The following is a 12,888-nucleotide window of genomic DNA, read 5'->3' as shown; positions in this document are numbered from 1 at the left end:
CCCAATGTGACCCCTCTGAGGTAAGGCCTCTGAATCTGGACTCTCACTGTACCACAGAAACCGCGCGCACTTCGGGTGGGCCAGCCTAATACGAACCCACTAATCTGTCGAATTGCGCGGCAGGGAGCGTCGGATGAAGGCCCGGTTCCCATAAGAACACCGAAGCTGATCGGCGGGTCTCCTTGAGACTTTCGTATTGCCACTTTTTGCCGCCGATTTTTAGCAGATGATACCTTCACACTTGAAACATACTTAAAACTACTATACACAAATGAAGGTGTCAGCGTGCTTTTACTCTCGAGTCCAGAAACCAAGCGCGTATCCTAACAATATAATAGGGGCTGGCGGCCGGGGCGGGCTGGTGCGTGTGGCTGGCTGGCTGGCTGGCAATGAGGCGCAGCCTGCGCGGAATTCGACAATCCCTCCTCGGTACAGCGCCAGCGGCACCGGGCGTAAACAATGGCACACCTCCTTGCATTGACAATCCCTCCCCGCCTGCCACGGCGCGGAGTATATTGCGCAACAATGCCTTCCATTTCGGCCCGGCTCACTCGGGTCTATGTATTTTGTTTCATACACAATTTTAAATACTATCTTTGAAATGAGCCCGCATTCTATCCCGTATAGGAAAACCATAATCGAGTAACGTCTGCTTTCATTAACGTTCGTTGAATGAGATGCAGACCAAAAGCCGTATATGGCAAACAAAAAACCGTATGCGGCAAATCAAAAACCGTATGAGGCAGACCAAAAGCCGTATATGGCAAACAAAAAACCGTATGCGGCAAATCAAAAACCGTATGAGGCAGACCAAAAGCCGTATATGGCAAACAAAAAACCGTATGCGGCAAATCAAAAACCGTATGAGGCAGACCAAAAGCCGTATATGGCAAACAAAAAACCGTATGCGGCAAATCAAAAACCGGATGAGGCAGACCAAAAGCCGTATATGGCAAACAAAAAACCGTATGCGGCAAATCAAAAACCGTATGAGGCAGACCAAAAGCCGTATATGGCAAACAAAAAACCGTATGCGGCAAATCAAATACCGGATGAGGCAGACCAAAAGCCGTATATGGCAAACAAAAAACCGTATGCGGCAAATCAAAAACCGGATGAGGCAGACCAAAAGCCGTATATGGCAAACAAAAAACCGTATGCGGCAAATCAAAAACCGGATGAGGCAGACCAAAAGCCGTATATGGCAAACAAAAAACCGTATGCGGCAAATCAAAAACCGGATGAGGCAGACCAAAAGCCGTATATGGCAAACAAAAAACCGTATGCGGCAAATCAAAAACCGGATGGGGCAGACCAAAAGCCGTATATGGCAAACAAAAAACCGTATGCGGCAAATCAAAAACCGTATGAGGCAGACCAAAAGCCGTATATGGCAAACAAAAAACCGTATGCGGCAAATCAAAAACCGTATGAGGCAGACCAAAAGCCGTATACGGCAATCAAAAAACCGTATGCGGCAAATCAAAAACCGTATGAGGCAGACCAAAAGCCGTATATGGCAAACAAAAAACCGTATGCGGCAAATCAAAAACCGTATGAGGCAGACCAAAAGCCGTATATGGCAAACAAAAAACCGTATGCGGCAAATCAAAAACCGTATGAGGCAGACCAAAAGCCGTATATGGCAAACAAAAAACCGTATGCGGCAAATCAAAAACCGTATGAGGCAGACCAAAAGCCGTATATGGCAAACAAAAAACCGTATGCGGCAAATCAAAAACCGTATGAGGCAGACCAAAAGCCCTATACGGCAAACAAAAAACCGTATGCGGCAAATCAAAAACCGTATGAGGCAGACCAAAAGCCGTATATGGCAAACAAAAAACCGTATGTGGCAAATCAAAACCGTATGAGGCAGACCAAAAGCCGTATATGGCAAACAAAAAACCGTATGCGGCAAATCAAAAACCGTATGAGGCAGACCAAAAGCCGTATATGGCAAACAAAAAACCGTATGTGGCAAATCAAAACCCGTATGAGGCAGACCAAAAGCCGTATATGGCAAACAAAAAACCGTATGCGGCAAATCAAAAACCGTATGAGGCAGACCAAAAGCCCTATACGGCAAACAAAAAACCGTATGCGGCAAATCAAAAACCGTATGAGGCAGACCAAAAGCCGTATATGGCAAACAAAAAACCGTATGTGGCAAATCAAAACCCGTATGAGGCAGACCAAAAGCCGTATATGGCAAACAAAAAACCGTATGCGGCAAATCAAAAACCGGATGAGGCAGACCAAAAGCCGTATATGGCAAACAAAAAACCGTATGCGGCAAATCAAAAACCGGATGAGGCAGACCAAAAGCCGTATATGGCAAACAAAAAACCGTATGCGGCAAATCAAAAACCGTATGAGGCAGACCAAAAGCCGTATACGGCAAACAAAAAACCGTATGCGGCAAATCAAAAACCGTATGAGGCAGACCAAAAGCCGTATATGGCAAACAAAAAACCGTATGCGGCAAATCAAAAACCGTATGAGGCAGACCAAAAGCCGTATATGGCAAACAAAAAACCGTATATGGCAAACAAAAAACCGTATGCGGCAAATAAAAAACCGGATGAGGCAGACCAAAAGCCGTATATGGCAAACAAAAAACCGTATGCGGCAAATCAAAAACCGTATGAGGCAGACCAAAAGCCGTATACGGCAAACAAATAACCGTATGCGGCAAATCAAAAACCGTATGAGGCAGACCAAAAGCCGTATATGGCAAACAAAAAACCGTATGCGGCAAATCAAAAACCGTATGAGGCAGACCAAAAGCCGTATACGGCAAACAAATAACCGTATGCGGCAAATCAAAAACCGGATGAGGCAGACCAAAAGCCGTATATGGCAAACAAAAAACCGTATGCGGCAAATCAAAAACCGTATGAGGCAGACCAAAAGCCGTATATGGCAAACAAAAAACCGTATGCGGCAAATCAAAAACCGGATGAGGCAGACCAAAAGCCGTATACGGCAAACAAAAAACCGTATGCCGATTTTTTCGTTTTTTTGTTGAATATTTTTATTTAATTTTTTTATTAGGTAGGCGAACTATAGGTAGGCGAAAAATGGCAATATTTTATTGAATATTTTTATTCAATATTTTTATTAGGTAGGCGAAATATAGGTAGGCGAAATAGACAGGTAGGCGAACATTTAGGTCGGAGAAATGAACAACCCGCCGGAAATCGCCCCAAGCGCTGCGACCTATGGCCCCGCCTGCCGCCCCGCCGTCGCGTCCCCGCCCGTCCCGTGTCGCTGCCGTTGTAACGGAGTGGCACGCTGTCATCAACAGGGCCCCGGACGGGGGGAGGGGGGCAGGAGGCCGCCCCCTATCGGCCCTAAAGGGTGCCCCGCCGGAGACTCTGCGCTCTACTGCAGCCATCAGTTCTCACGCTTCACTCCCTCCAAGGCCCCCGCCGCCCCGCAACGGCCGTCCTCCTCCAGTACGTCGTTGTTCGGCAACTCGCCGCCAGGTGCCGCTGCTGGCTCATCGCGCGGCGGCGCGCTCCGAGGAAAAGTCTAATTGGCGGGTTGGACGCCGTGCGGGTAGGCAGCGCGCCGCCACGGGAGCGTGGCGGGACAGCGGGACGGCCTACCTCCCAGGGGCTCAGGCAAACTACGTCCCGACGGCCACCCCGGCGCTCAGCGCGCTCAGCGCGTGGGCTGGCCCTGGCTGGCCGCCGTGGCTCCTTAAGCCCGCTGCTCCGACGGGACCGAGCCGCTGCGCCGGGCTGCCAGGGCCCCTCCGAGTACCCCGGCAACTAGATAGGACTCCCCTCCGAGCCCAGGCCCGAGCCCAGGCCTTGCTTCGGGCTGTAGAGCGACGCGCAGCGCGCAGCGCGCAGCCGAGGGGCGGCCGCCTTCGATCCGGGAATCCGAAAAGTACGCCGGGACACTACGCGCGCGACGACGCGGACTGGGCCCCGACTGCCCCGGCGCGCTGGCCGCCACTTTCGGCATCACTTTCAGTTGCCAAGTCTCGGCGCCGCCCACGGCCCCACGGCCAGCGGACAAGTCCCCGCGGCCCGACGCACAGTGGGCCAGAAGACCGGTGGAGGAGGACAAAACTCTAGACGCGTCTTAGGCTCCAGAGCCGCTAAACAGGCCTCGAACCGAACGTGTGACCCCACCAATGGATTCCTCGTTCGGAGAGCAATCCATTGGTGGGGTCACACGATCGGTACGAGTCCCAATTAGGGACTCTGGAACTCAAGACGCGTCTAGAGTTTTGTCCACCTCCGCCGGTCTTCCGGCCCACTGTGCGACGGCGCGACCAGCTCGGGGCACGTTCCAGTCCCATCCTGGAATGGGACTCGGATCGGACGACACACCGCGGGACACGCGGCGCCAACGGGCCGCCCTTCGCTGGGGGAATCTATCGGTGTGTTTGATCCCGGTTCCGTCGGAGGGACGCGGAGCTCAAAACGATCCGGCGGCGTGAGTGCTTCGCGTCGCTTCGCGTGCTGCCGAGCGATTCGGAAGATCGCTTCGTCGCTCTGTCTCTCTCGCACGCTTGCGGGGAGCCCCATGAGTGCGAGAGAGACGGTCCGGGCGTGTGAGTAAAGGATGGGCCGCTCGATTCATTCCGCGCGTTCGCGTCCCGGCCAGGCCAGGGCCCAGCGGGTTCAACCAGCTCAACGGTGTAGCTCTGTCTCGCTCTCGCGGGGCAGCCCGTGGGGAGTGCGAGCGAGACGGCGTACAGTGGGAACAGTGGGCCAGAAGACCGGTGGAGGCGGCCAAAACTCTAGACGCGTTTTGAGCTCCAGAGCCGCTAAACAGGCCTCGAACCGAGTGTGTGACCCCACCAATGGATTCCTCGTTCGGAGAGCAATCCATTGGTGGGGTCACACGATCGGTTCGAGTCCCATTTAGCGACTCTGGAGCTCAAAACGCGTCTGGAGTTTTGGCCGCCTCCACTGGTCTTCTGGCCCACTGTGCGGCGACGACCTCCAGGGCGCCGACAGCGATCTCTGGGCAATCTCGGCGGTCGCGGTGCAGTCGATCGGACACGCGACGGGGCGGGGCGGGGCGCCTTGTTGCCGATAATCGGCGTGCTCTCTGTGACGGCGTCCTTTGCGCGGCACTCTTGTGTGTTCGCTGGATGCGTCGCGGTGCCGCCTCGCGATGGAACGGGCCGACAGGCCGTCACGAGCAAGCCTCCCGGCCGCGACAGCATCGCCAAGCATCGCCACAGGCATCGCCGTCCTGCCGTCCTCACTTGGGTTCGGCCTGGCTGTGCCGCCAGCCGGGCCGCCAGCCAGCAGACTGATTCCGAGAGTCGTTTTCGTCGCTCTGTGTCTCTCGCACTCACGAGACGTCCCGCATAGGCGCGAGGGAGACACATCGACGTTTTTGATTTGCCGCATACGGTGTTTTGTTTGCCGTGTACGGCTTTTGGACTGCCTCATACGGTTTTTGATTTGCCGCATACGGTTTTTTTTTTGCGTATACGGCTTTTGGTCTGCCTCATACGGTTTTTGATTTGCCGCATACGGTATTTTGTTTGCCGTATACGGCTTTTGGTCTGCCTCAAACGGGTTTTGATTTGCCGCATACGGTTTTTTGTTTGCCGTATACGGCTTTTGGTCTGCCTCATACGGTTTTTGATTTGCCGCATACGGTGTTTTGTTTGCCGTGTACGGCTTTTGGACTGCCTCATACGGTTTTTGATTTGCCGCATACGGTTTTTTGTTTGCGTATACGGCTTTTGGTCTGCCTCATACGGTTTTTGATTTGCCGCATACGGTGTTTTGTTTGCCGTGTACGGCTTTTGGACTGCCTCATACGGTTTTTGATTTGCCGCATACGGTTTTTTGTTTGCGTATACGGCTTTTGGTCTGCCTCATACGGTTTTTGATTTGCCGCATACGGTTTTTTGTTTGCCGTATACGGCTTTTGGTCTGCCTCATACGGGTTTTGATTTGCCGCATACGGTTTTTTGTTTGCCGTATACGGCTTTTGGTCTGCCTCATACGGTTTTTGATTTGCCGCATACGGTTTTTTGTTTGCCGTATACGGCTTTTGGTCTGCCTCATACGGCTTTTGGTCTGCCTCATACGGTTTTTGATTTGCCGCATACGGTGTTTTGTTTCCCGTGTACGGCTTTTGGACTGCCTCATACGGTTTTTGATTTGCCGCATACGGTTTTTTGTTTGCGTATACGGCTTTTGGTCTGCCTCATACGGTTTTTGATTTGCCGCATACGGTGTTTTGTTTGCCGTGTACGGCTTTTGGACTGCCTCATACGGTTTTTGATTTGCCGCATACGGTTTTTTGTTTGCGTATACGGCTTTTGGTCTGCCTCATACGGTTTTTGATTTGCCGCATACGGTTTTTTGTTTGCCGTGTACGGCTTTTGGTCTGCCTCATACGGTTTTTGATTTGCCGCATACGGTTTTTTTAGCAGATAATGCCTTTACTTAAAAACATACCTAAAGCTACAACTACAAGAGGAGTCATCTAGCTTTTATTTAAAAGAATGAAAGAATGAAATGTCATTTTTTTAAATAATGAGATGTATTTTTCTGCAAGTTTATTTGAAACGAGAATGGGATTTAATGGGAGCACATTGCGGTGACGGTGTTACGCCGCTCGTGTACGACCGCAGTCTTTTTGCCGCCACATTTGTGCGACGACGCGGTCCCTCTTCTTGTTCCCAGGGTAAAGCGTTTTGTTTCTCTCGGTCTAATTTGCTGTTTTCTAAGCTCCTTGTGGTCTTCTTTCAAGGAAACAATTATGTCAAGAGCTGGGACAGGGGCGCTTTGAGTCCGGCTGCTGCTGGCGCTTGGCTTACCTCGCGGCCTCGCGGCACTTGGTCACGCGCTGTGGCCCTCAAAGTAAGGGCTGCAGCGCGTGGCTGGGCGCAAGCGCTAGGGCCGCCAGGGCCGCCAGGGCCGCCGGGGCCGCCGGGGCAAGGGCGAGGATGGCTGGGCTGCTAAACCTACTGTGAATCCCCTGCCCTCCTGAACCGCGCGCGCAGTAGAGCTATTCCCAACAGTGCTTTCGCGTCGCCTTCTCTCTCTCTCTCTCTCTCTCTGTCTCTCTCTCTCTCACACACACACACACACACACTCGAAGGGAGTTCCGGTATTGTGCGAGAGGGACAGGTTGAGCGGGTTACGCACTGCTCAGCCGGGTTACAGTGGGCCAGAAGACCGGTGGAGGCGGTCAGAGTCCCGGACGCGTTTTGAGCTCCAGCGTCGCTAAATGAGACTCGAACCGGACGAGTGACCCCACCAATGGACTGCTCTCCGAATGGGGAATCCATTCACTGAAAATCTATCGGCGTGACTTCGTGCCGCTGCAGAGGCGTGAATTAAGTGTCACGCCATTAAACGGCATGACAGAAAAGTCACGCCAAAAATCGGCGTGACTCGAAAATTCACGCCAAAAATTGGCGTGAATTTCTTGTCATGCCGCTTTTTGGCGTGACTTGTCTCATAAAACGCGATGTCATTCACGCCAAATGAGGGTGTGACTCACATGTCACGCCGTTTTTCGGCGTGAATTTCGTGTCTCGCCAAATTATGGCGTGACTTTTTGTCACGCCATAATTTGGCTATGTGTCCGACCATTACGTTTTCAGTGAATTGGTGGGGTCACACGCGCGGTTCGAGCCCTGCTTAGCGACTCTAGAACTGAAAACGCGACTTTTCGACGCCATGACACGAGTCGAAAACAACTTCTCTGGAGAGCACTGCAGGAGCATTGCGAGAGCTCTGCTCTTTGAATTGTGGCCGTGCCGGGCCGTGCCGGGCCGTGCCGGGCCGTGCCGGGCCGTGCCGGGCCGCGCAGCTCGCATGACGAAGATCGCACAGAGGATCGAAGAGGGATCGGCCCGAGAGCGCGCTGGCTCATGGCGGCGTGCAGGCTTACCCCGGCACGGCCGGCACCACGGCCGGCACCACGGCCTGAGGGGCTTAACCGCCGATTCCGCGCTTAACAAGCGCCGACTGTACTTGCCTCAATATTGATTCTGGCCAATCCGCGCGCAGACCGCGGGCAAGCCCAGGCAGGCCGCGCTGCAGTTGACTCACCCGGTTCGGTTCGTCGCGGGGGCAACTTTTGTCGCCTGTCGCTCTCCCTTCCGAGGGGCACACCGTCGGGGCGCGAAAGAGATAGACACTCCGCTTAGATCGTCCGCCGCGCTGCGGGTACACTGCCAGCGCCATCTGCGGCTCGCCACGGCGCGGCAGGCTGGGCCCCGCTGGGCTGGGCGCGCGAAAAACGCCCGTCAAATGCGCGCTCGTCATCGGAGCCGCTTAAAAAGATTTATCTTAACCCCGTTTTTATTTGAGTTTCGGACAGCGCCGCTCCGCAGCTGATGCTCCTCGTGAATGCTGCCGGCTGCTGGAGTCTCCAGCCTGGAGGCTCGCTCGCTAATGAGCTCGTTGTCGCTTTGAGCCGCGCTGGCTGCCAGCTCTGCCAGCCCCGCCAGCCCCGCCAGCCAGTGCTGCCACCGTGCCCCATGTCGGGTGATGCATTGCCTGTTTACTTCCACCCCCTCCTTTTTCCGGCACTGCTCGCGGACACCTCTTGGCGCCGCGTCGGCCACGTCGGCCGCGTCACGCCCGGCGTGGCGAAGCATGGCGGCCAGCCAATGGGAACGCGCCGCCCGGCCAGCACTGCTTTTGGCGGCAACTTTGAAATACCGGCAGCGATCCGCGGAAGGGTGGCAGGCAAGCGCTGGGAACCGCCGCGAGCAGCGCCAGCGGCGGACTGCTTCCGGAGAGAGTGAGAGAGAGAGAGAGAGAGAGAGAGAGAGAGAGAGAGAGAGAGAGAGAGAGAGAGAGAGAGAGAGACCGGCAGGTCTGCAATGACCCCGACCGGGCCACGCCGACTTCGTCTGGCTCGCGACGTTCTGGACGGGGCGGGGTATGGGGAGGGGCGTCCGCCGTGGGACGGCGAGGGCGTGCGCGGCCGCGGCTTTGACAAATACCAACGGTAATGCGAGGCGCGTTTTTACCAACAGAGTGACGCGTCGAAACGAAGGGGAGAGGCTGCCATTGCTATTGTGGCTCGGGAGGGCGCACTGGAGAGGAGAGCCCCTTGAAGATCCGCCGCCCTGCCAGACTTCCAGTGCCTCAGACTGCCAGTCGGCCTGGGCGGCGCGGCGCGGCCTGACCCGCGCGTATTGTACGTCGGCAGTCATTGTGCGACGGGGCCCGACGGGGCCTGCAGCCAGTCGGGTCCGGGAGACCTTTCACGCCAAATTTATGGCACCGCCAGTCAAAAAAAAAAGAAGAAAGTTGCAGGAAATTGATTTTATTTCATTTAAGGCTTTCCAAATGCACTCATTGACCCACCATTTACCATATTTTTAAAAACCATACACAAATTCGTACGAAATTTTAAAAGCGAATAGAACGTATGCGCGAAATTTTCCACCGCGATAAAAACGCATACCGCCCAAAAAAATAAGAAGCAAACTGTTTTTTGGTTGTCTGGTCCATAATGATAGGTCCATGCTGCTAGACAGACGGACTACATGGCCCGAGGGTCTCGCCGGCGAGAATTGGATTGGCGACAGAAATCAAGTCCTGCTGAGATCTACTCCGATTTGGTGTGCGGAAGGGGGTGGGGGTGGGAGGCAGTCCTCTCTTTGAGCCCGCGGCCTGCTCTACTCCTTTTTCTTGGCCTAACCGCTGTAATGTGTACACTCGAAGCCGAGCAGGGCAGTGAGGCCGAGAGACGCAAAAAAAAGGACATCAAACGAAAATTTGCATTCATCTGCATGAAGCCAGCGGCCGTCCTGCCTGACCGAGTCCCCCAATTACTCATCCAGCAGTGCACGGAATTGCTTTCGAATCGCCGACCGGGCTTCATTCCCCTTTCTTTGTCTTCCAAGTTTTCTATTTCTAGTCTCTCTTTCACTTTGACCCGGTGTTTGCTTGGGCCGCCTCCTGGCATTTCAACTCATCTACAGTACCCACCTCACTTTCCCTCGGGCCGTTTTTGATTACGCGAGCGAAAATAATTGGTTTCACGTTTGCTCGCCCGTGTCGCGTTTTGGATTAAAACCGAATGAAAACATTCTGGGCGCGGCGCCATTTCAACCCCAATTTTTTGCTAATTTTTTTCATCCAGGACGGGATAAACTGAACGAGCCGCCGTCTGGGGAATATGGTTTCCTTCCGCGTTGAGCCGACCAGGGCTTTGCAGGCAAATAATAATCCCCGCATTGTGCAGCCCGTCTCGACGACTGTCTCTCTCGCACCCCTGCGGCCCGCGGCCCGCCCAGACGAGTGCGAGAGAGACAGAGCGACTCGCGAACGACGCGGCGCGGCGGGAGGACCGCGTCGTCCACATCTTGGCGATTTCGCGCTAAGTGGTATGAAGTTAGCATGAGCTGTACACATGAATAAGGCAGGAGTCTCGAGGGCAATGGGGCCTGGAAGGGTGGCTGCATTCAGGGCGGGGCCGGGCCCCCTGAGCCCGGTGCGGCCCGGTGCGGCTCGCTCGGGCCCAGCAGGTGCCCCGGGCTCGGGGCCCGGCCGGCCCGGGGGCCCGGCGGCCTGGCAGGTGAGGCCAGTGAAAGGCAGTCTGACGAGGGGCTGAATAATAGCAGCGTCGCCTGATTGAGGCCAGCAGGGGCAGCCCGCCGGGCCCCGCCAGGCCCCGCCCGCTCGCTGACAGTGCACCGCCCGTCCGCCCCGGGCCCGCCCCGCCAGAGTCGTCGCAAGAGCCAGCAGCCCGAGGATCTAAGCGATTTGCAACACTCGGTGGGGAGCAGCGGCGCTGCAAATTCGGTCAAAATAAAGACGGATGTCTGAACTTTGTATTTTGAGGCGACTTTGGGCGGCCGTTGCGTCTGCGTGTTTCTCTTTTTCCGCACAGATGATTCGAGAAAGCAAACTGTCGAAACTCATTTCAGTGTTGCCCGCGTTTGCCACGGTCCCCCATGGGCGGTCACCATATCGCGTTACGTGCCGCGGACGCGAGGCGGGACTTCCCTCCAGGCCCCTCCAGCCCCGCCGGACCACGCCGGGCCTTTGACATGACTAAGCTAATTACTATCGTCTAGCCGCTGTCGTCGCTTTGATGACGTGGCCGGGCGCGGCCGCCAGTTGCGCCCAATTTGCAGCGTCCCTGTTTATATGAAGGTGCTGTCGCCCGTTGGAAAAACAGAGAATTGTGACGTTTGTGGTCGGACAGACGAAACATCATAGCAAATGTGTAGCTTGGCCGTCTTGGTTGCGCGTCATTCTCCGAAAAAGAAGACCCCGCCATGGCCAAGATATTCCCAACGTGGGCTGCAGCTCAGCTCAAGCCGTCCACTCGCAATGAGGGCCGGGGATAGAGGCTGGCCTGGGCTGGGCTGGGCTGGCCGGCGGCACGGCCGGGGGCTACCTCGATACAGCCTCGTCGACATAAGGAGATTTGGGGTGCTCCTTATTGGAATCGAAAAGACTCGGTGGCCGCCGCGCCGACAGGCCGAGCCGAGCGTGACGCGGCCGTGGCCGAGGCCGGGGGACACACTGCCGGAAAGGGAGAGACAGACCGGTGGCGCCGGCCAGCGTGTCGCCTGCATTGTCTCCCTCGCACTCACGAGGCACCCCCAAGGGGTGCGAGAGAGACAGAGCGACGTTCGGAATACTGGCGACGGCCGCTGACCGCCCTCCGCTGCTTTTATTTTCGCCGTGTGCGTCCCATTATCCACCCTGTCCCGGCCAAAGAAACGGCGCCCTGTCGCTACCCCCCGCGCTGAGCCAGTCCATAAGGCCGGCGCTGGGAGTCCCCCGCGCGAGGGGTAGCGACGGGGCAAGTCTATTGCAGACAGTACAGCACACAGTGGCCTGGACAGCGCCTCCCTCCGCGGCAGCCTTCGCCTCGTGTGTGTCGGAAAAGATGCTCCGTTTCGATCGGGGCATTGCCGGGCGTTGCGGGGCGTTGCGGGGCGTGGCGGCTCCGGCGCCAACGAGTCCCATTTCTTGGAGAGGCTCCAAGCGGATTGACAAGGCGCCGCGCCGCGACTCGCCCGCACATTAACAGCGTAGACGCCGCCCCGTTTCAGGCCGTCTGTTCTGCTTGTCTCAACGAGAGACAATTACTGCATTGTAGCGCCCCGCCCCGCCTGCCTCTGCCTGCACGCCAGCCGGGGCGTATTGTGTACCTCCGCTATTCACTAATCGAGCGCCCGCTTTCATGAGGCGCGGTAAATAGACGGGCAGGCAGGTGGCGTCGAACCCGCGACCTTTCGGTCGGGGCGCTGACTCGCTAACCGCTCGGCCGTTTTCCTGTTGCAGGCTACTGGCCGCTGGGCGTCGTCTGGTGCAACATCTACGCCACGTGCGACGTGCTGGCCTGCTCCGCCTCCATCCTGCACATGTGCTTCATCTCGCTGGGCCGCTACCTGGGCATCCGGAACCCGCTCAAGACGAGGAGGGCCTACTCCACCAAGCGGATGGTGGCCCTCAAGATCTCCCTCGTCTGGATCCTGGCCATGCTCATCTCGAGTTCCATCACCGTGCTGGGTAGCGGGTCGTTCCAATCCCCAGGAACAACGAATCGAACAAGTCCCGTTTTCTCACGGCAGATGTTCGCAGGCGCGGTCAACCCGGACAACATCATGCCCAGGGAGGGCGAGTGCGTCATCAACAACCGTGCCTTCTTCGTGTTCGGCTCGCTGGTGGCCTTCTACATCCCCATGGTGACCATGGTGGTCACGTACGTGCTGACGGTGCAGCTGCTGCGGAAGAAGGCGCGCTTCGCCGTCGAGCACCCCGACACGGACCACTGGGGCCGGCTGGGGGGCCGCTTCGCCGCCGTCAAGCGCCGGCCGGCCAGGTGAGCGAGCACGCCGTTGCGAGAGACGACCAGATCAGCGGCAATGTTAGCCTCGAGTGGGCGTAGTGGATACTGAAGTGGGCC

At 56.2% G+C, this 12,888-nt stretch overlaps 1 protein-coding gene across 1 annotated transcript in view; it reads left to right on the top strand.

The window, feature by feature from the left end:
- The window catches only part of LOC117643967 (5-hydroxytryptamine receptor 2A), a 42,812-nt gene that overhangs the window by 26,480 nt on the left and 3,444 nt on the right, over positions 1-12,888 (top strand). The window contains exons 2-3 of the mRNA XM_034383154.1: positions 12,264-12,491; positions 12,564-12,804. Of these exons, the coding sequence (XP_034239045.1) occupies positions 12,264-12,491; positions 12,564-12,804 (469 nt within the window). The remainder of the gene's footprint in view (positions 1-12,263; positions 12,492-12,563; positions 12,805-12,888) is intronic.

Source organism: Thrips palmi, unplaced genomic scaffold (genome assembly GCF_012932325.1).
Source record: "Thrips palmi isolate BJ-2018 unplaced genomic scaffold, TpBJ-2018v1 HiC_scaffold_17, whole genome shotgun sequence".
NCBI classification, from domain to species: domain Eukaryota; kingdom Metazoa; phylum Arthropoda; class Insecta; order Thysanoptera; family Thripidae; genus Thrips; species Thrips palmi.
Note: the sequence above shows the minus strand (reverse complement) of the source record. Positions and strands in the feature narration are given on the sequence as shown.